The sequence below is a fragment of the Marmota marmota genome, unplaced genomic scaffold (genome assembly GCF_001458135.2).
Source record: "Marmota marmota marmota unplaced genomic scaffold, marMar, whole genome shotgun sequence".
In the NCBI taxonomy this organism is placed as follows: Eukaryota; Metazoa; Chordata; class Mammalia; order Rodentia; family Sciuridae; genus Marmota; species Marmota marmota.
Genome location: NW_025999968.1, coordinates 359,781 through 381,648, shown reverse-complemented (window position 1 = coordinate 381,648; position 21,868 = coordinate 359,781). Strand labels below are relative to the sequence as shown.

At 43.7% G+C, this 21,868-nt stretch overlaps 1 protein-coding gene across 5 annotated transcripts in view; it reads left to right on the top strand.

Annotated features, from left to right (window-relative positions):
• Nr1i2 (nuclear receptor subfamily 1 group I member 2) overlaps positions 1-21,868 on the top strand; it is a 37,878-nt gene extending 16,010 nt beyond the window's left edge. For 2 of the 5 annotated variants that reach the window (XM_015478463.2, XM_048803257.1), the window contains exons 2-9: positions 11,292-11,513; positions 14,433-14,566; positions 15,036-15,223; positions 16,030-16,304; positions 18,364-18,506; positions 18,709-18,825; positions 19,141-19,246; positions 20,738-21,868. In XM_015478463.2, coding sequence (XP_015333949.1) covers positions 11,380-11,513; positions 14,433-14,566; positions 15,036-15,223; positions 16,030-16,304; positions 18,364-18,506; positions 18,709-18,825; positions 19,141-19,246; positions 20,738-20,882 — 1,242 coding nt within the window. In that variant the 5' untranslated portion in view covers positions 11,292-11,379 and the 3' untranslated portion in view covers positions 20,883-21,868. Of the gene's footprint in view, positions 1-11,291; positions 11,514-14,432; positions 14,567-15,035; positions 15,224-16,029; positions 16,305-18,363; positions 18,507-18,708; positions 18,826-19,140; positions 19,247-19,330; positions 19,720-20,737 lie in introns of those variants that run through there. The other 3 variants (XM_015478465.2, XM_015478466.2, XM_015478464.2) reach the window with 3 other exon arrangements.

Genomic DNA, 21,868 nt, shown 5'->3' with positions numbered 1-21,868 from the left:
ATCTATTGATTTTGGAGGTTATTTGTTTTTTTGTGTTANTTTTTTTTTTTTTTTTTTTTTTTGGTAGTGCCGGGGATTGAACCCAGGCCCTTGTGCATACTAGGTAATCCCTGTACCAACTGAGCTATATCCCCAGCCTTCATTGAACATTTTAATAATCAGTTTTTTATAATCTTTCTTTCTCTGGACTTTTGTCTACTTCAGTATCACTGGGATCCTTTACTGGGGGATTGTGTATTTTCGGGGGAGAGATTTGTTAGCCTGTTTTCTCATGTTTTTAGAAGTTTTGGACTTGTGTATCAATTGCATACCACCTATTTTTTTGCACATGTCCTTTTTTGTGTAGTTATCTTATTTGTTCTGAGACTTCTTTCTGTTTTTGATGTATGTGTAAATACCATGGAATGGGACCTGAGTTCCCTCTCTGATTGTTTCTCTTTGGGAACTTGTTATTGGTTTGGGGCTTTTGTCTCCTCCCTTCTTTGAATTGGAGTAATGTCAGGGAAAGTTCAAAAGTTAGAGCATCAGTCTCTAACCTTTGAATTTTTAATGTCCCCGTAGGTTCCCAGCACATCACAGAGTGAAATGAAATAAAAAAATAGTAACAACCATGACAAAAAACAAACAGTATTCAGTGTAAAGTAAATACCCAGTTCCTACTATAACATCTTCAACATTAATTGGCACCAATAAATAAGAAAGGAATAGAAGACACAGGGAGAAATCCATCTAAATATAGTTATCTCATACTAAGCAAAGATGCGAAAAACATACATTGGAGAAAAGACAGCATCTTCAAATGATGCTGGGAAAAATAGAAATTCATATGTAGCAAAATGAAATTAAACCCCTATCTCTCACCCTGCACAAAACTCAACTCAAAGTGCATCAAGGACCTAGGCATTAGACCAGACACCCCATACCTAATAGAAGAAAAAGTAGGACCCAATCTACATCATGTTGGCTCAGGAACTGTCTTCCTTAACAAGACTCCTAAAGCACAAGAAATAAAATCAAGAATCAACAAATGAGATGGAATCAAACTAAAAAACTTCTTAACAGCAACAGAAACATGATTATCAAGAGAGAGCCTACAGAATGTGAGAAAATCTTTGTCATCTGCACCTCAGACAGAACATTAATCTCCAGGTTATACAAAGAACTCAAAAAACTTAACACAAAAAAACAAATAACCTCCAAAATCAATAGATGGGCAAAGGAACTGAACACACACTTCACAGAAGAAGAAATATGGTCAATCAATAAATATATGAAAAAATGTTCAACATCTCTAGCAGTTAGAGAAATGCAAATTAAAACTATCCTGAGATTTCATCTCAATCCATTCAGAATGGCAATTATCAAGAATACAGGCAACAATAAATTTTGGTGAGGATGTAGGGGAAAAGGTACACTCATACATTGCTGGTGAGAATGCAAATTGGCACAACCATTATAGAAAGCAATATGGAGATTCCTCAGAAAACTTGGAATAAAACCACATTTGATCCAGTTATCCCACTCCCCAGCATATACCCAAAGGACTTAAAAATTAGCATATGATAGTGATGCAGCCACATCAATGTTTATAGCAGCTCAATTCACAATAGCTACTTCTGTTTATTTCTCTAAGAGAAAAGAAAGAGTGATAGGAGTTCTATTTTCAAAAACATAACCACAATTTTTAAAAATTAATGAATGATTCCCTAAGTAATTTTTAATATAATTTAATATAATCAGTAAACAAATTTCCCTAATCAACTCTTTTTTTTTTTCCCCTAATTGACTCTTTTTTATTTTTGGTACTGGGGATCGATACTCAGGGGTACTTAACCACTGAGTCACGTCCCCAGCGCTTTTTTGTATTTTATTTAGAGACAGGGTCTCACTGAGTTGCTTAGGGTCTCTCTAAATTGTTGAGGCTGGCTTTAAACTTGTGATTCTCCTGCCTCAACCTCCAGAGCTGCTGGGATTTCAGACCTGCGACCACCTACACCACTGTGCTTGGCCCTAATTAACTCCTTTTTTTTTTTTTTTGGTGCTGGGGATTGAACCCTTGAACTTGGGGCCTTGTGCATGCACGACAAGTACTCCATCAACTGAGCTATTCCCCCAGACACCTAATTGACTCTTAAATGCCTTTATTGATTTGCTTGGGTCAGAATCCAAACAAGTTCCACAAATTGTCTTTGGATTATAAATCTATAAATATAGATTTATATAAATATAAATATATAAATATAAATATAAAGACTTTTTACTCTATAAGAGCCCACCCCCCAACACACATACACACACCCTTTTTTTTGTCCTTTGTGAGTTCTTTGTCAGGAAGATTTAGTTCCTTGTTCCGTAAACATGTTCACATTCTGGATTTGATTGATTGTATTTCCAAAGCATTTGCTACTTCTCTAACTCTGTACTTTCTGTAGTATGCTAGTTAAACCCAAATGCTTTAATCCCTTAGCAGGAATAATTCATAAGTGGTACTTTGTTCTTCCAGTTGCAACACATCAGAGGACACGTCTCTTTAGATCTTTGTTGATTTGATAGCTGAAGGTGCTATATTATTACTACTTATATATATATTCTTTGATTATTAGTAAAGTTGAACAGCTTGTATGTGAAACAGTATTTCATTTTATCACGAATTGTCTCACTGTCCTTTTGACTGTCATATCTGTTACACACTTTTCCTTCAAAGTGTCTTTGATTTCCTTTTTTTTTGTCATTTTTGACAAATAGTTTTTGAATTTCTGTATAGTTAGAATCATTATTCTTTGTTGTTATGATTTCTACCATATCTTTTTACTGACAGCACAGCCAGGGAGGCTGCCTGGACTAGATTCAGCCACCTGCCTGCATAATAAATGAGCAAACTGTGTAAAAAAATAAAAATGAATTTTACACAGATTGATCAAACTGGGAAGACACAGCTAGTTCCTTTCTTTGAAGGCCCCATAGAAGAAGTTACAATTCATAGGAATGACATCCATATGTAGATTTTGCTAGGCTGTGCTTAGCCAGAGAATATGTCAGTCTTAATTTCCTTGTCCTCTGTCTTCTGCATGAAGAGGTATAGAATGCAGAAGAGCATTATGGGAAGTTGCTTTTAATTTCAAAGGGGGGTCTGTATGTATATCTCCATTCAGAACATAGATATTTACAGACATTTTCTTTAGTGCTTAATTGTTCTGTTTTGCTTTTATCTCTTACACTTAGTTCTTTTGAGACTTACTATGATGAAAGTGGGAAAGCAGGATTTAGATGGATTTTTTTCTCCTACAACTATAAGACTAATTGTTTCAGTATCAATTATTGAATACTTCTTTCACTGATTTGTGAGGATTAACTCATTGTATTACATTCTTGCATACATTCTCTTTTATTGAGAATTTTTAATTTTTATTTCAATTTTTACGAGAAATGACTACTTTGATTAATAAAGATTTTACAATTTAGTAGGATGATTACTTTCCATTTCCATCTTTTTTTAATATTTATTTTATTTTTTTGTGTGTAGATGGACACAACACAATGCCTTTATCTCCATGTGGTGCTGAGGATCGAACCCGGGTCCTGCCCATGTTAGGCGAGCACTCTACCGCTGAGCCACAATCCCAGCTCCTCCATTTCCATCTTTACTATTTCTTTTAAACAAATTGCTTTAGTTGTTCATGTCAATTTCCCTTCAAATGAAGACCTGATTTTTCGAACTATAACTAAAATTAAATTGAAATATTTTTTAGAATTGCATCAAATTAATAAATTAATTTGAAAAAATTGGACATCCCTGAGATCCTTCATCTTAAGGGTCTCTTTCTATTTCTACCTGTCAAGAGTTTTTTTTTTTTACTCTTCTCTCGGGCATTTCTTATTAATATTTCCAGGCATTTGCTTTTGCTTTTGTTCCTATCTCATATGGTTCTGTTAAATTCATTTTTTTGTGTGTGGGGGTGGGTACCAGGGGCACTTGACCACTTAGCCACATCCCCAGCCCTATTTTGTATTTTGTTTAGACATAGGGTCTCACTGAATTACTTAGTGCCTTGCTTTTGCTGAGGCTGGCTTTGAACCTGTGATCATTCTGCCTCAGCATCCCAAGCTGCTGGGATTACATGTTATATTATGATTATTTTTGATGGCATAATAGAAGGGACTAATTTGTATGCTTTGTCTTGCATCTTTCACTTTACCAAATACTAGCCAATCATCAGAGTTTACAGCTGGTGTCTAAGTGCTGCTGATTTTGTTTGCTTTGTAACAGTTACGCCTTATTTTTTGTGTCTCATGTTTTATGGCATTAAGCAACCCCTTAACTATTTATTAACAACACTAGTACAGCAATCATTTTATTTTCCTCCTGATTTTACTGAAGATAAAAGTACTTTATCAGGAATAGCATACTTTACAAAGTATGCTATTGGTTATTAGTAAGACAGATTGTCATTTATTAGAAAGAATCATTACATTCTTGACTTTTAAAAGTTTTGCTATTGTTGTTTGTTTTTAATCAGGAGAGATGTGGCACATTGTTACCAGTATCCTGCTTACATGTAGAAAAAAACACACACACATACTGCTCCACACAGGCAAAAGGCAGCTGCCTCTTTCTTTGAAGTCCCCTCCAGGCCTCTCAATGTGAATTTTCTGCTTGCCGCATAGTTGATATTCTCAGTGAGATGATTCCCAATATACCCTTTCAAACTTGGTACAAGTCTATCTTCTCTGAACTCTGATTTGTATTACATTACAAATGTTCCTTTCTTTTAATTTACCCTAAACATATTTGATGACATAATTTAAGTGTGTTTAAGAAATTTGGGATTTAGAAACACACCTCAGCCGGATACAACCCCTGTTGCCCCCACACAGCCCTGAGCCTCCATCATCAAGTTTTCAGCCAGCAGGCTGAGGGACCATCCTGAATGTATTGCTCACCCCAAAGCTCTCCAAAGGTCAATTGTGACAAGATTGAACTGGTATTTTTAGGGGCTTAGTAAAAGGCCCAGTTGATGAGGAACAAAAAGCAAAGTCTCCAATGTACAGAGGCCCAGAAGCACCAAATCAGCAGAACACAATGGGTATCAGCCCCAGAGAACTTGCAGGTGTTTTTAGACATATGGTCATCTGCTTACATCAGCCTTGCTTTCAAAATCAAAGCTGTCTACAGCCTGAGTGTTGGCACAAGTCTTTAATCTGTGCTACATGGGAGGCTGAGGCAGAAGGATCACAAGTTTGAGGCTGGCCTGGGCAATTTAGGAGGAACTTGTCTTGAAATGAAAAAATAAGGACTGGGGGTATAGCTCAGTAGTAAAGCACCCCTGGGTTTAATTCCCATTACTAGGAAAAAACAAAAGATGTGGAACACAGGTGAAGCCTCCCTGTACTGGCCAAAATCCCATGGATGACCATCACAACCTTGAACAACATTCCATTGTGAAAGAAAAAATCTGCAGACTTTTAGAAGGCATGAGACAACATGCCTCTGGATATGGTTCAAGTAAGTCATTGAGATGGCAAGTAAAGAACTGAAGACCTTGGGGAATTACCTGCTGCCCAGGAACAGAGAAGCACATCAAAGAATCATATGACATGGAGGGGCTGTCTGAACCACCTAGGAAAACTTTGCAAGCTATTGTGGAACTGAAGGAAGTTTAATAAATGTTTTGCCTATTCAGAAACAAATCTTATGAAGGATGCAGTGTAACGTTGAATTAAGAATACAGGTTTTAGAGTCCAACTGACCTGTTTTCAAATTCTGGTTCCACCTCCTTCTAGCTAAGCAATATCAACGAATCGTCAAGGATGTGTGTGCTTAGTGCAGCTCAGCAGTGCCCAAGCACCAGACGTGCAGAAACACTTGATTTCCTGGTTTATTCACTCATTTATTGATGACTGTTCCTTGCTGAGAGCATAAACATCTCTTTGGTATTCAGTATAAACCCCGGATTTTGCAATTATTTTTGCAAAGGCCCTATTGAAATATTTCACTGTGGATGAATACAGGAGACCATCATTTTAACCCTCTTCTGGCTAGATTTCACAGATTACTAAGCACAATGAGGAGCAGGTGCTACGCTCGGAAACAAACACAGCTGTATTCGATTAAAAGTACACATCTAATTGGTCTTATGAAATTCACATGAAAAAGAGAGCTGTTGGCACATACCAAAGGGCTCATTACTGTCATATTCCTTCCCGCAGGGCACCATTCTGTAAAGAAGACTGATGTAAGAGACGCGGGAGCAGGGCTATTGATGCCAGTTGGCAATCCACCCACCCCAGATCAGATCTGTTTCTAACAAAACTCCAGGGGTTCTGTTCCCATTATCTCTTGCCATGTAACAAATCTCCCCTAAGCTTACTGGACCATTTATTTTCTGTTGATGGGGAAAATTGGGGAGTACAGCTTCACATGACCTTGGCTGAGACTGTCATATGAAGGCCGGGCTGGACCAGGAAGCCTGTGGGTTTCACTCCTGTGCCTAGAGTTAGATGAGGTGGCTGGGAGGCGGGGCTGTTAGGCCTCACCCAGCTGAGGGATCTCAAGGCACTCCCTCCTCACACAGCCCTTCTGCACCAGTCTCTTCAGCTGGTCACTCAGCAGGGTAATCACATTTTTCTCACACAGTGGCTTAGGGCTCTGCAAAAGGCAAAGGCAGAAGTTACTGGGTTTCTCATGGGATAGGCCCAGACTAGCACAGTGTCATTTCTCCACATTCTACTGGTCAAAGCAAGTTACAGAATGTCCTAGATTCCTCTGGAAGGGGACTACAAAAGGATGTGGCTATGGGGAAGTGTGGCTCCTCAGCAGCCATATTTGGAGAATAGCTGCCATGGGTTCGATAACCAGCTTCATGAGGATATGAGCTAACGAACTATGGAATGTCCCGGAGTCTGCCTGTTTAATAGTCAACATGAACAAAACGAGTTCTACGAATCCTAGGGAGTGGGGCTCTGGCACTAATTCTAATACCTCCTCATTAAGGAACTGGTGAAAGTGTTAATTAGGCACAGTTTAAGTGAATATCTTTCCTTCAGTCCTTTGGTGACATTTATTTTCTTGATCTACATCCTTTGCTGAGTTTCTCTTGTGATTCATATCATCATGTTGTAATGGTCACTTCCCTTGTGGGGAATGGCCTTTGAATTTATTGCTGAGAAAGCTCCATTTCACTATCTTCAGTTGTATAAAGTTCACAATTTACGTACAGAATCTCTGCCGACTGTCCCTGTAGCCACAGAGGCTGCTCTTTCCAGGGGCTCCTGAATAATGCTGAAGACTTAAGGAAGGGTATTCTCCAACGTGCACTCTGAAACTCTACCCTGCTAATAAAACTTTCTGTAGCTATGCGGCTCTTTGACTCCAGAACACTTCAGAATAAAGGTCTTATATTTTTGCCCAAGAATGACTTCCAAGTTCTGAAGAACCTGGAAAACATATAACAGAGTATGCAGTGTGTAGTAGATGTGCAGCATGTTTGAAATAGATAGATGTTCTGATAGTCATCCAGAGGAGTAAGTTAGTGCTGTGCTCTGAGTGCCTCATATGCTGAAATCTTCACCCCCCAAGGTAATGGCACTAGGAAGTGGAGTCTTTGAGAGGTGATTTCTCATGATTGAGATTAATAAAATCCTGGAGAGCTAACTAGGTCCTTCTACTATGTGAAGCCACAGGGAGATGATACCATCTATGAACTAGGCCTTCATCAGACACTGAATCTGCTGATGCCTAGATCTTGGACTTTGCAGACTCCAGAACTGTGAGAAATATATTTCTGTTGTTTATAAGCTGCTTGGTTTATGGTATTTTGTTACAGAAGCCTGAATGGACTAAGACAATGGACCTGGAACACTGTGAGTTTCAATAATCATTAGTTACCATTTTGGTATCTGCTCTAGCCGTTGTTCACCAATACAAAGTTGGCCCCAAAATACTAATCCTGTAATTTTAGATTGCCCCAGTCATCTGCTAAAACCATTTTTCTTGGTGTTTTTGAATGAGAAAATTAAATATATTTACATTTAACTATCAACTTATTGGATATTTCTACTATCTTTAAAAAACTTTTAATATATTAATTGAAACACTGTTGTACATATTTATGGAGTACAGTAAAATAATTCAATCAACTGTGCAATGATCAAATCAGGGTAATTAGCATTTCCATCTCCTCAAACATTTATCATTGAAAACCTTTGGACTCTTCTAGTTACTTTGAAATATATCATAAGTTATTGCAGAATGTAATTGCCCTATTGTGCAATAGAACACTAGAACTAATCCTTCCTATTTAACAGTACTTTGGTACCTTATTTAACCTTTCTCTATCCCTCCTTTCCACATCCCTTCCTAATCTCTTATGACCATTGTTATCCTTCTTTTTTCCCCTGTGAAACCAATTTGCTTAGCTTCCAAACAACATGCCACATTTGTCTCTCTGTACCTGACTCACTTTACATAGCATAGTGTCCTCCAGTTCTATTGATGATGCTGAAAATTGTATCACTTCATTTTTTTATGGCTGAAAATACAACATTGTGCATATATGACACATTTTCTTTATCCATTGATGAATACTTTGGTTGATTCCATATACTAGCTATTGTGAATAGCACTGCAATAAACATGAGTTAATAAGTTGATTTCATTTTCTTTGGATGTACATCCAACTGTAGGATAGCTGGGTCATTTAGTAGATTGATTTTTACTTTTTCAAGGAAATTCTATATTGGTTTCCATAGGGACTGTACTAATTTTATCCCCACTAACAGTGTATGAGAGTTCTCTTATGTCCAGATCCTCAACAGTCTGTGTATCTTTTTGTAATAGCCATTCTAACTGGAGTGAGATGCTTAGTAATATCAAGCATTTTAAAATATACCTTTTGGGCACTTGTATGTCTTCATTGAGAAAGATCTACTCAGATCATTGGCTTATTTTTTAATCATGTCCCCCTGCCTTTTTTTTTTTTTTTTTTTTTTTTTTTTTTTTTTTTTTTTGCTATTGTTTTGAATTTCTTGTCTAGTCTGGACATGAATCTTTTGTCAGATGAATAGTTTGCAAGTATTTTCTCTCAGTGTGAAGGGTGTCTCTTCACACTATCATTTCCTTTGTTGTGCAGTAGCTTGATGTAATTGCATTAGCTATTTTTACTTTCTGTTATTTTGGGGGTCTAGTCCAAAACAGAATCTTTACCTATACCACTGTGTAGAAGCATTTCTCCTGTATTTCTACCACCTTATCTTGTTTTTCCATTTGTCTACCCTTTCAGTTTCTTTTATGTCTCTAGTTGGCCTCCTTTTTGGCTTTTTAAAAATTCCGCTTTCCCCTTCCTTTTGGCTTTCAGTTTATACATTCTATGTCTACACTTTTAGGATTACCCTAGACATTTAAACAAGCATACTTTCCTATCAAAAATATAAGGTATGTTCTGTCTTATTTCCTCAACATGGGACCTTAACAAAGCTTTCCTTAGGATTATCCATCTCCTGACTTACATAATGTTGCCTATTTCAGTTGTGGTTTGCTTTTTCTAACTTGTAAAACATTGTTATTAGTTTGTGTAATTGCTGTTTATTCCAATTTTATAGATAATGTTCATTTATTTTTCAAATCTGCTCGCTCAGTTTTGTGGCCTTGTAACTTACATCTTCAATCTCGTCTACTGTTTATTTAAACATGTTTTGGTTTTGATGATTCAGGAAGTCTGTGCATGTCTAATTCTGCTTTAAGCTGTTTTTGTTGACTCTAGCTCATGATATTTTGTTAGTCTTTGACACATGATTTGTGAATTTTTGCTCATATTTATTAGAAATTATGTGTGTAATTATTTATACTGAGGTAGAAAGTGGAAAGGTATCTTCCAGATACCTCTCTGGGTATCTGGAAGAACTACTAACCCAAGAGCTTTTGAAATCAAATCCTGGGCTTGAGGTTTTTGTGAACACCAAAAATATATCTTTTTTTTTTTCCTGCAAGTCTGTATGAGGTCAGAATTGTGATCTGAAAAATCAGAGAAGACTCTCATCCCACCCCCCATACCACACACATATGCACAGTTCAAGTTTCTAGTCAGCCTGTTTTGTTCAGTTTTCTGGAGAGCCAAATTCAGGAAGAGATTAATTGCCCATTCATTCCTATATGTGAAATAGTTCAGTGTCATCTGTCAGGATGCTAGAAACTGAATTTGTGTGTTTCAATTTTACTCAGAATTTTATTTATTTTTTTTTTGGAAAAGGCAACATCACTTGTGCTGTGGTTGCTCCCGGCAATCAGTGCCTAGACAGACTTTTGGAGAGCACAGTGAACGGGGTCAGTCCCTGATTTCTACTCACCATCCTCTGCAGCTGTTTTGAGTAGAGTTCAGGTCAGCTGCCTGGGGAGGGCATCTTGAGTTCAGCTCTATTGAGGGGCACAGATTCTTCGCCATCTACACACACACCAGCTCTGCCATGATGTAGGCCATTTTCTTCCCGCATCATGATCTTGGCTCCACTCTCACTGTCTTCCCATCTGCCAAGTGAAAGCCCTCTTTCTGCTAGCCTTTCCAGGGCTCTCTGGGAGGCTGAGGACCACCCTCCACATCTGAAGGACCACCCTCCTCTGGAGCTCCTCAATCCTGGGAATTATTTAGTGGTCTGTCCCATCAGCTGTTCTCTGCTCAGGTCTTGACCAACTCATGGCCTCCTAACCTCGACTTACTCAAATACTGCTTCCATGATCCACTCTAGCCCAGACAGTTTCTTTTTCTTTTGTTTCCTTTTTTTCTTCCTCTTCTCCCCCACCCTGCTTCTTCCAGTGGTGGGAATTGAACCCAGGGTCTCATTCATGCTAGGCAGGTGCTTTACCACTGAACCACATCCCCAGTCCAGTCTCTTCTTATTTCTTTTCATCTTTTCCTCCCCCTTCTCTCTTCCATGTTTTTTTTTTAATATTTATTTTTTAGGTATAGATGGACACAACACAATGCCTTTATTTTTATGTGGTGCTGAGGATCGAACCCGGGTCCCGCCCATGCTAGGCGAGCGCTCTACCGCTGAGCCACAGTCTCTTCCATGTTTTTGTCCATGTGTTCTACTCCAAGGCCCTACAACTGGACACAAAATATCATGGATAATAACTCAAACCCCCCTGCCCACATTCTTTTCATGAGAGGTCAGTTCTGAGGTCCAGCATTGAACCGAAATGTAAGCAAAGCTCAGAAGGGACAGAGTGTTACTTCTGCAGCTTTGGGACACTACTGTTGAGCCCTTTCATTGACTATTGTTTTTTCTTTTACTTATAGTCCAAGAGGTTCAGAAGCAAACCTGGAGGTGAGACCTGAAGAAAGTTGGAGCCATGCTGACCTTGAACACTTCAAAGAAGCAACTTCTATGTCTGAAAAGCCCACCACCAATTTTGCAAATGAGGAAGATGGGGGTCCCCAAATCTGCCGCGTCTGTGGGGACAAGGCCAACGGCTATCACTTCAATGTCATGACATGTGAAGGATGCAAGGGCTTCTTCAGGTAGTCACCCATCAACCTTCACTCATTTGCCACCACTGATACACTGGGTCACATCTAACGGGAGTCTGCCAGTAACCCTGCAGGGCAATGTCTCAGGGACTCAGTTTGATCTGTCTTGGGGGTTCAAAGAGTAGGCTGGTAGCCCACCCAAAGGCTTTCTAATTAGTCTTGAATGAACCATTTATACCTCAGAGCAATCTTCATCTCTTTCTTCCAGGTTCTACCTGGAAAAGATCCCCTTCTATTAAGATACCATTTTATGTATTCGTCAATGAAAGGTCAGACAGTGAAAGAGTCAAGATTTAAAAATCCAAAACGCAAAGTGTTCAAATCAGTTTTATAGGACAGTTATTAAGAGTGGCATAAAATAAATAAAAAAGAAAACAAGCTCACCTAGAATAGACAAACAGGGAGAATTAAAAAACAGAGGACTATGGTACTGGGATTGTGGCTCAGTGACAGAGCACTAACCTTACACATGTGAGGCACTGGGTTCGACCCTCAGCACCACATAAAAATAAATAAACAAAATAAAGATATTGTGTCCATGTAAATCTAATATATATATATATATATATATATATGATTATTATTTTTAATGGAGGACTAAAACATCCCAGCTCACAGCAAAGCAGGCCTGGACAGAAGGCTCACCTTGTCTAGCTGATGAAACAGAAAGACCAAAGCCAGCTCAGTGAGGGCACTCTCAGCAACAGGGCTCATACCAAGAGGGAGAGAAGCAGATTAAGATAGGAGGGGAAGGGAGGAAGGAATGTGTGAGGAAGAGCACCCAGTCTACCCTCAGAAAGGGAGAGGGCATGCAGTGTCTTGGGATCCTTGTACACTTTCCAGATGGTGAGACTGACTTGGCCCTTTGTAGAGTTCTTCCTGGTGGCTGGATATTCTAATGGAAATGAATGTCCCCAGAGCCAAGGGCTCACTCTGCAATCCCAAAGATGGGCTGCTGGTCAGCAAGTCATGGATGCAGGCTCAGCTGTTTGCCCCCAGAACACATGGGAGGACTTCCAGGCCTGGATGATCCCAGGAAAGCACTGCTGCAGCCTCTGTTAAGACCAGTTCAATGAGAGTGGAATGAAAAAATCCCTGCTTCAGGGCAGACACAGCCAGGCCTGAGCAGCTCTGAGGTTGCATGGGGGTTAACTCCAGCTGGGGGAGGTCTGAAGGCATCATGTTCCAGGGAGAAAGGAACATTTGTGTATGGACTATCACAAGTGAGACACAGCAGCAGTATTAGGTTGTGTTCAGCTACAAGTCACAGAACACTTTAGGAAAACGTGTTTCCTCTCCTAAAAAAAGTCTAGACAAATGCTTTCATCTTAGTGAGTCCTGAAGCTAAGTTCTCTGTGTTTTTCTCTTCTGCCGTTCTACCCAAAAGCTGTGATTTCAGTATGGAGGTACAAAACTCCAGGGTTCCCAGGCAGTAGCCATGACATCCAGCAGAGAAACAAAAAGGCTATCTCTTCTCCTTGTGAGAGCAAGAAAACCTTTCCCAGAAGACCCCCTAATGCCACACAGGCTAGAGATGGCCCTGAACTACTCCTGAACTGTTTACTAGCAAAGAGTCCCGGAGAGATCTCTGAGCTGGGCAGGTGAATACATGAAGGCAGGAGAACATCAGAACCAGATCAGGATCCTTACAGAAAAGAAGAGGATGCCTGGAGCATCTGTCCAAGCAGCATCCATAGATTGCCTTGGGGTGCAGGGATCCTCTGCCCTCTTCTCCCCAATTGGGTGCTATTCCTGGGACTCCCAAAGGGACATGACATATCATAGTGGCTAGGAGTTTGTATTGGTATTAGGCAGACCTGGACTCAAGTTTCATGAATTAGCTGGAAGACAGGTGGTGATCTATCTATCTTCTCAAAGCCTCAGTTTCCCTCATCTCTGCCAGGTAGATGACAGGATGAATTTTATAGGATTTTGAATACTAAATTTACAGAGCTTTGCAAAATATCAAGCCCAGCATGTGATGGCATGTTCTAATAAATGTGAGTCCTTCCCCACAATCCCCATTTACCCATTCTGGATGTACTTTGGAGTAGCTCCAAGGGTCTCCTCAAGGGTCTTCCTTAGCCAGACCAAGGGAGAACTTCTTTCATTCTATCCGGCTATGGAAACGAGGAGAAGCAAACTTGGAGCTGTACTGATAAGGTCTGTCGTGGGAAGTTCAGATGCCTGGGCTGTGGAGACAGTGGCTGTGCAGGAGTCTTCAACAGGCATTTCCCACTGCCTGCCTACCTGCTGAACCTATACAAGGGCCTGAGGACCAATGCCCACACACTCTGCTCTTACAGGGCTCTCCTCTTTGCCCCCTATGTCAATCAGAAGAACCCATTTTGCAATGGGGAAGCAACTTTCCAGTGAGGTAGAACAGCTTACTGATTCCCTAGACTGCTTCTCAGCCCCCATTCTAGGATGAAAGCTGGGGACAGAAGGGGATTTCTTATGTTTCTTATCCCCCAGAGATCAAGTTGCCTCTATTTCCCTCTTTGAAGAAGGAGGAATCCAGGAAGAGGCCCATCTCCATGGAAACACTGCCTTAGTAACAAGGGGGAAAAGGAGGAGGGAACACATACTTTGGGAGGTAGAGGGGGGTTGGAACTGGAGTTGAAGTGTCCCAGAAAGTGGCTTCCAGCTGCAGAAACCCCTAAAAAGCACAAGCCCTATTTCCTGTGGGAATGCTGCAAAATAGATCTTCCCCGCTCCTCTAGAGAAGACCCTCCACCTGTCTTCCCTATAGTACCTGATTCAACTGGGAAGGCAAAGATGAGGCCCATAGAGATTTGGGTTAGTGTGTCCCATCCGCGGCTGGGAGGGGTAGGAGAGGGGTGATATGACCTGGAACCCCTGGTCTAGTGGGCCCCATGCAGCCTGCCTCCTGCATTTTCTCTCTCACAGGAGGGCCATGAAACGCAATGTCCGACTGAGGTGCCCCTTTCGCAAAGGCACCTGCGAGATCACCCGGAAGACGCGGAGGCAGTGCCAGGCTTGTCGCTTGCGCAAGTGCCTGGAGAGCGGAATGAAGAAGGAGAGTGAGCGCCGGGCTGCTCGGGGCGGGCTACCCAGGCCCTGCACGCTCCGGGAGGGTGTGACCAGGGGCCCTGTAGGATCCTTACAGAAAAGAAGAGGATGCCTGGAGCATCTGTCCAAGCAGCATCCATAGATTGCCTTGGGGTGCAGGGATCCTCTGCCCTCTTCTGGGCAAGTGCGTGAGCGCGTGTAGATGTGCACCCAGAGCGGGCGCGTGTGCTCGTGTGCACGAGTGAGCTGTGTCCCTGTGCTACAGGCAGCCATCTGAACCGAGAGCTTGCAAGAGGGATTTGGGAGCTACAGGGCATTTTTATTTTTTGCTCTCTGTCAGGGGTATGTCCCCCTTTTTCCTCTCAGATGCTCCTGCAAGCTTCTTTTTGTCCCCTTCTTTCTGTCCTGGATTTGTAATCAAACTGGGGAGGGTTAACCTGTGGGGACACGTGTGCTGAGCCTGCTCCACTGAACCTTCAGTGATCATGTCCGATACCGCGGTGGAGCAGAGGCGGGCGTTGATCAAGAGGAAGAAAAGGGAACGAATCGCGGCTCAACCGCCGGGGGAGCAGGGGCTGACGGAAGAACAGCGGTCCTTGATCAGGGAGCTGATGGATGCCCAGAAGAAAACCTTTGACTCCACCTTCTCCCATTTCAAGGATTTCCGGGTAGGAGGCTTAGAGCTGTCTTGGCTCCTGAGCTAGCTGCTCAACATCCCCTGGAGGCTCATTCCCAGGGTTTCCCATAGTGTGGTTCTGGGGTCAGGAGTCAGATTCCCCTGGGAATTTGCTAGACATGCAAATTTTCAGGTTCTCCCCCATCTTCCGAATTCCTGGAGTAAGGCATACCCCCAGCTGATGCCCTCCCAGGCTCATGTTGGAGAATCTCTGTTCTCCTTCTGCAGCAGATAGGAACTGGGTCTGAGTCATAAGTGGAAGCAGAACTAGGTTTTAGGAGAACAGAGTCAGGATCTCTTGGGGGTGTGATCTTTGTAAATCAGTTCCTTAACAATCCAGTGTTAGCTGCATCTCTAATCCCAGTGCCCTCCCTTCCTGTGTGCTCACAGGTATCTCAGGTGAGGTGCCCAGCTTAGAGAACTTATTATCCCCAGAGAGCACAGTGTCTGCTCTTCCCATCTGCAGCTCCCTAACCCTTCTGAGTCTCCTGGGCCTAGTAGCAAGAATGCTTGTGACACACCAGGGTAGGAGGTCCCCCTCGCCCAGGGATGTGTGCATCCATTAATTCATGGATCCAGAAAGTACCCCCTGATGGGAGACAGCAAGAGAGAAGACACAAGTGCTGTGTGTGTGTGTGTGTGTGTGTGTGTGTACGTGCACACGCGTGCAGGGCCTTGAGCACCTGTGACTGTGTATCTTCTCAGGCTGCAGCTGGCTGTCTGGGATGTGTGGGGACCTGTTTATGAAAACACAGGCATTCTTTCTAATCTCCACCTCCTTCCTGTCTTGTGTTCCAGCTGCCAGAGGTGTTTAGCAGTGGCCATGAGATTTCAGAGTTTCTGCAGACTCAACCGGGGGAAGACCCTGTCAATTGGAGCCAGTTCAAGGAAGATCTGTGTACCATGAAGATCTCTCTGCAGCTTCGAGGGGAAGATGGCAGCGTGTGGAACTATAAACCCCCAGCCAACAGTGACGGGAAGGAGATCATTCCCCTGCTGCCCCACCTGGCTGACATGTCGACCTACATGTTCAAGGGTATCATCAACTTTGCTAAAGTTATCTCCTACTTCAGGTAGGACATGGGACTGTGTGGATGGGTGTGGAAGGGAAAAGGAAATGACCAAAAGGTCATTGAATTTGAGGGATGTTGGTGCCAAATGACCCTCCTTTGTCTCTGCCTCTCAGGTCACTGGTGCTGCAGGGAATAGGTTTCTAGCGGTATGTCTCAGTGGCTTTGTGGGTGTGGGTCTGCGCTGTGATCCAATGGGTCTCAGCCTCTCATCTGGAGATAGGAGCTAATAATACCTTCTTTGTAGGACTACCAGATGAAATTAAAAAAAAAAAAACCAGATGAAGATCACCCAGAACATAATGGAAATTCAGATAGAAATTCCTTTCCCTATTTCTCCCATGATGGCAGGAACCATAGATGACCGCTTCAAAGGATGAGTTGGAAGGAAAAAGAAGTCCAGAGAGAGAAGAAAGGAGCGAGAGGAACAGAACAGATGCTGGTCCTATAGTGGAGATATTACCCAAGAGATATCTGAGCAGGCCATGGAGAACATGGACCCATGGTTATGAAATTCAAAGGGCCAGGACTCCCCACAGCTAGGCATAGAGGCAACAACTAGAACAACTGGGGTCAGCAAGAGACCTGGAACCCCTTAATATGGTGGGAGCCACAGCCCATAATATATAATCTGTAGGGCTACAGATAGTGCTAGGTATGTTTTCCCTTGGGCTGGCCACCTTGCCTTTCTGAGCCTGGTCCAGTGGAGCCGAAATACACAGGCAAGGAACCCAGATCTCATCAGCAGGCGGAGGGCAGGTTATATTCCAGGAGTACAGGTTCCCTTTGCCTCTATGTGACACACAAGATTGGCTCAATGACATTAGGATAGCAATGACCTGGAATAGGGGGCAGACTGTGGCAAATTAGTTTGAGGGAGCAGGAAGAAAAGTCTACTTACTAGTGTGAACTTTGGCAGATTCTTGCTGGGCATCCAATGAGCCATAATTTAATTGCAGGGAGGTTACTACCTGCTTCTCCTGACCACCTTTGAGAACAGTGACCCCAGGCATCACTGTTACCTTCTTTTTAGAAACAGACTCACTGTTGGTAAGAAACTTGTAGAACTCATCAGCTGATCAGTGGTGGAGGGCATATTTGGAAGTACAGGCTTGTAGAGAACAGACTTCAGAGCCGGCTACCTCCCAGGGACTGAGCTGGTCTCTGGGGAGACACAGAAGAATAATGTCAACTTCATGGCATTTGAAGTGCACTATTATGGATCAAAAGAAGTGGTATGTGTGCGAGTAGTGCAGAGCCTAATGTCCCAAGGAGACCAAAGTCAGGGACAGGGCTTTTTTTAGGAGTTCTCATGAACAGCCTCAGTTTCCCAGCCTCTTCCTTTTCAGGAACATCTTCTTCAGGGAGGAGTTGGGGGTTCCTCTCAGTTTGGGAGGAAGAGGTCCCTCCAGGATGAGCCCACCAATACCAGAGGTTTATAAAGCAGCCACTGTGGTTAGGCCTGTGTTCAGTGCTAGGATTGTGGCTCAAGGCATCCAGGTTGCCTGGAGAGAAACAGTAGAAATATGTAAATATTAAATTCAACATAGACAACAGGTAGCAAATATCCTCACCATGGAGCGCATACCAAGAGGAATGGCATGTGCTGAAGAACTCCACACTCTGGAAACACTTCTGGGAGGGGCAAACACATATCTTGGCTTAAAGAACTCAGGATTTACTTAAATGAAGCTAAGCAAGCACTCAAAGTTGGGAAATTGAGGCAGAAGATATGAAAACTAAGGAGCAGGAGCCAAGGTATCAACTAGGTCAGTGGCTATGTAGGGAGTTGGAGGAAGTGATTTAGGCTGTAAGGGACCTGGATGCTAAGCTAAGTGGGTATGGAGAGTCCACAAAGGTAGGAGGAGATATAAGAGAAGAAGAGTAACCTGCTTGGCTGGATGTGATGGGGAGAGATTAGAGGAAACCAGGAAGCAACTGCTGTGGTCCTCAGAGGAAGGAGCCTGTCCTACCTCCTCCCTTAACATCTGGGTTATGGAAATGGGTACCAGCTTGTGGGCAGCTACCCTGGGAGCTGTCATCTCACCATCTTTGCTGCCAGGGACTTGCCCATTGAGGACCAGATCTCCCTGCTGAAGGGGGCCACCATTGAGCTGTGCATACTGAGGTTCAACATGATGTTCAACGCAGAGACTGGGACCTGGGAGTGTGGTCGGCTGGCTTACTGCTTGGAAGACGTTGAAGGTGCTCAAGAGCCCCTGCCTGCCCTGGCAGAGGGAGGGACACATGATAGTTTTGGGTGGAAGGGAACCACATCAGGACATGCAGGTCCTGGGAATGTAAGGCAGGAAGACTGGGTGATGGAACAAAAGACCTTAGAGAGGGAAGATTTGTTCTTGGGTCAGCTTCTCAAGATGCCACCCATCCATCCTATACCCACCCACAGGTGGCTTCCAGAAACTTCTGCTGGATCCTATGATGAAATTCCACTACATGCTGAAGAAGCTGCAGCTGCATAAGGAGGAGTATGTGCTGATGCAGGCCATCTCCCTTTTCTCCCCAGGTGATGGCCTTCCCCAGGCTGTAAACACCCCTCACCATGATTGCAGGAGGCAGTAGCCCCTCTTCTGCCCTCCCTAGGGAAGGTCCCAGCTTACAGCCTTGTTCCCTCCTCCCTGCACAGGCAGGCTAAGGATGGGACTCTAGCTGGTTTCTCCTTGGGTCAGTGGGGTGATGTAGAACCCTAGTCCTCCTTTACCTTCAGGGTGACTTTGGCTCAGGAAGTGGCTGGCCAGTAGTTACCCTCTCTGGGCCAGACTGAGCCTGTCTTTGCCCCTTCCCACCCTGGCTGGGACCACTCTGTCTTCCCTCCCTGTAGACCGCCCAGGTGTGGTGCAGCGTGGTGTGGTGGAACAGTTGCAGGAGCGATTTGCCATCACTCTGAAGGCCTACATTGAGTGCATTCGGCCCCAGCCGGCCCACCGGTGAGCATGAGCAGAAAGGGCTGATGCTTGAGGGTGTGAGGGGTTCTCCCTGAAGCCTTGCCTAACTTTCAGCCTGTTCTCTAGGTCCATGCCTCCCTGGGTCTCTATGGGACTGCAGACCAGAGCTGTGCCTCGTGTGCTCTGATGACCAGTACTCTAGGGCCATTTTCTGTGACCTCTATTGAGGCATATTGCCTGAAGAGCTGTCATCTCAGCTGGTCAGCCTGAGCACCAGTCCTGTTACGGGGAAAACCCAAGGGGGGGCTATGGCTGTGCCCAGCTGAGTGGACACTTGTCTGCCAGGGCCTTCCATCCTCCTTTCATCAAGAGGCCAGATACTTTCTTGTGTTTCCTACAGGGTCTTCTAGAATGGCCAATAAAAACTATAATGATAGTAAAGATTAGAATGACACCAATAATGAAGATAATCAGAAGTAGATTGTAATAGACATCATTTGTTGGGAAGTGCCAAATCTGGTGCCAAGTTGTTTATATATCTTGTCATCTTTAATCCTCAAAACACTCACATGAGTTGGGTATCAACACCATCCTGCAAAGGAAGCCAAGACACAGGGCAGTTGCCTAGGGTCCAGACGTATGGAGGCTGGCAGTGGACCAAGCCAAACCAAGTCCAAATCTCAAGCTCTTGAGCATTCCCTAAGAACTTCCCAGGAAGAATCCAAACACACTTGAGGTAGGGAAGTCCTTACCTTGATCTGATCATAACTCAGAAGAGGAAGGCTGCTTGGGACTTGGCCCAAACAGGGGTTTCCATAACTTCACTGGTCCTCAGAGTCCCTGTGACCTAGTGACCAGTCTAATGCCCAAAGGCCTGAAGACAAGGACAAATTTGAATTTAGGAGAACACAAACCCATGACGGTTAAGGCCAGCACTAGCTATTATAGTGTGAACTTGAAACTCAAATTCTCACTTGGTTTACACTGCTTTCTTTTTGCTCAGCATCTTGGGATGCTAGGGTGGCCATGACTTTATTTGCTCAGTTGTTCCCTGTATGGAGCCAGCAGGCTTGAGGTGCCAGCTGTCATCATGGAGAAACTGAGGCATGTGGTGTGTATAGACATTAAATCCAGAGCTGGATCCAGGAAGGGATTCCAGCCTGCAGTCCCTAACCTCCACAACTATTCTGCTCACTTCTGGGCCCTGGACATTAACCAAGATAGTGACTCCCTTTACCCCCAAATTAACCTAGGCATATGGCATCCGCAAGATCTGGATTTTCCACTGAGATCTCTATGAACAAAGACTCAAAATCCATAGATGAGGAAGGAGATTATGGCTCCCAAGTACCCGCAGACTACTCTGCCCTTCTTGTGCACGGGCTGAAGGAATTCAGCCAAGCCTTGCCTCTTGGCTGACCTGAACCTGAGAAGTCCTGAGAATAAACTTGCATGCCCTCAGAACAGGGCTAGGGCTGGAGGGTCCAGGAGAGGAATGGCTGCATCCCAACCTCTCCTTTGGCTGGTCCACAGGTTCCTGTTCCTGAAGATCATGGCTGTACTCACCGAACTGCGCAGCATCAATGCCCAGCACACCCAGAGGCTGCTGCGCATCCAAGACACACACCCCTTCGCCACACCCCTCATGAGAGAATTGTTCAGCCCCACAGATGGCTGAGTGGCTGCCCTTGGGTGGAGCCTCGGTGGGACAGTGAGACCAGAGCTTGCCAAGCTGCCATTTCTGGGGATAGACAGATGGACACCATAGCTGGTTAGCATTCCTCAAAGAGGGGACTTGAGTCTCCCAGTCCTCAGTTCAGACTGTGGACAGGGAAGCCATGGACCCTATGTGCAGCATGAGCTGGCCTATTTAGGTCAGGACTGTTAGAGGCCAGGCTGCCCTTCCCTTAGACAAAGTTCTGTGGTCCAGTAATAAATCCCCAAATCCCACTAAATCCCTTGAAATATTGTGGTGGGTGGAGGGGAAGGAGCTAGAGGCTGGGTTTCCATCAATACCCCAGTTTACAGGCTTGAGTCTTTTCACTGCTACCTCTAATAGTCCTGCCTTCCACTCCCTGCTCATTCCCATCCTCAGCCTCTTGCCCTGAGTTGCCAGGTGGGTTCCAGGCCTGTGCTCATAGGCAGGTGCATGTCTGTGGTGTCTTTGAGAGAAGCTGAGAAGCCTGCACTGAATGTCAGAAAATGGTCATAACCTCACGCTGAGCACGTCATTCTGTGTCTCTGCATCTACCCAAACCCATCATTAAGCACCAACACTGTGCAGCCTGCTGTGGGGTGGTGTACAGTGTTGATTTAGATGTCAATTCTGACCTTGAATAGTTCATATTTATGACAACAAAAGCTGAAACACCAATGATGCAGACCAAAAGGACAATCCACACATAAGAAGCACGAGGAATATTTTTGTGTGGATGCTGAGCTGCACTGAGATTTTGTGGGCACCTGGGCTCAGTGAAGACTCCCTAGGATGTGCTTATGGAAAGAAGGGATGGGAACTGTGTCTGTGGGTACCTGTGTGTGACTTAGCACAGGTCTATCTGCTCCCCATCTGACTGGGCCTGGGTTTGCTCCTGAGGCTGGTTAACACTTGTGTGCTGTCACAAGGCTACAGTGACAGTGAATAAATGTGCTAGAGTAAAACCA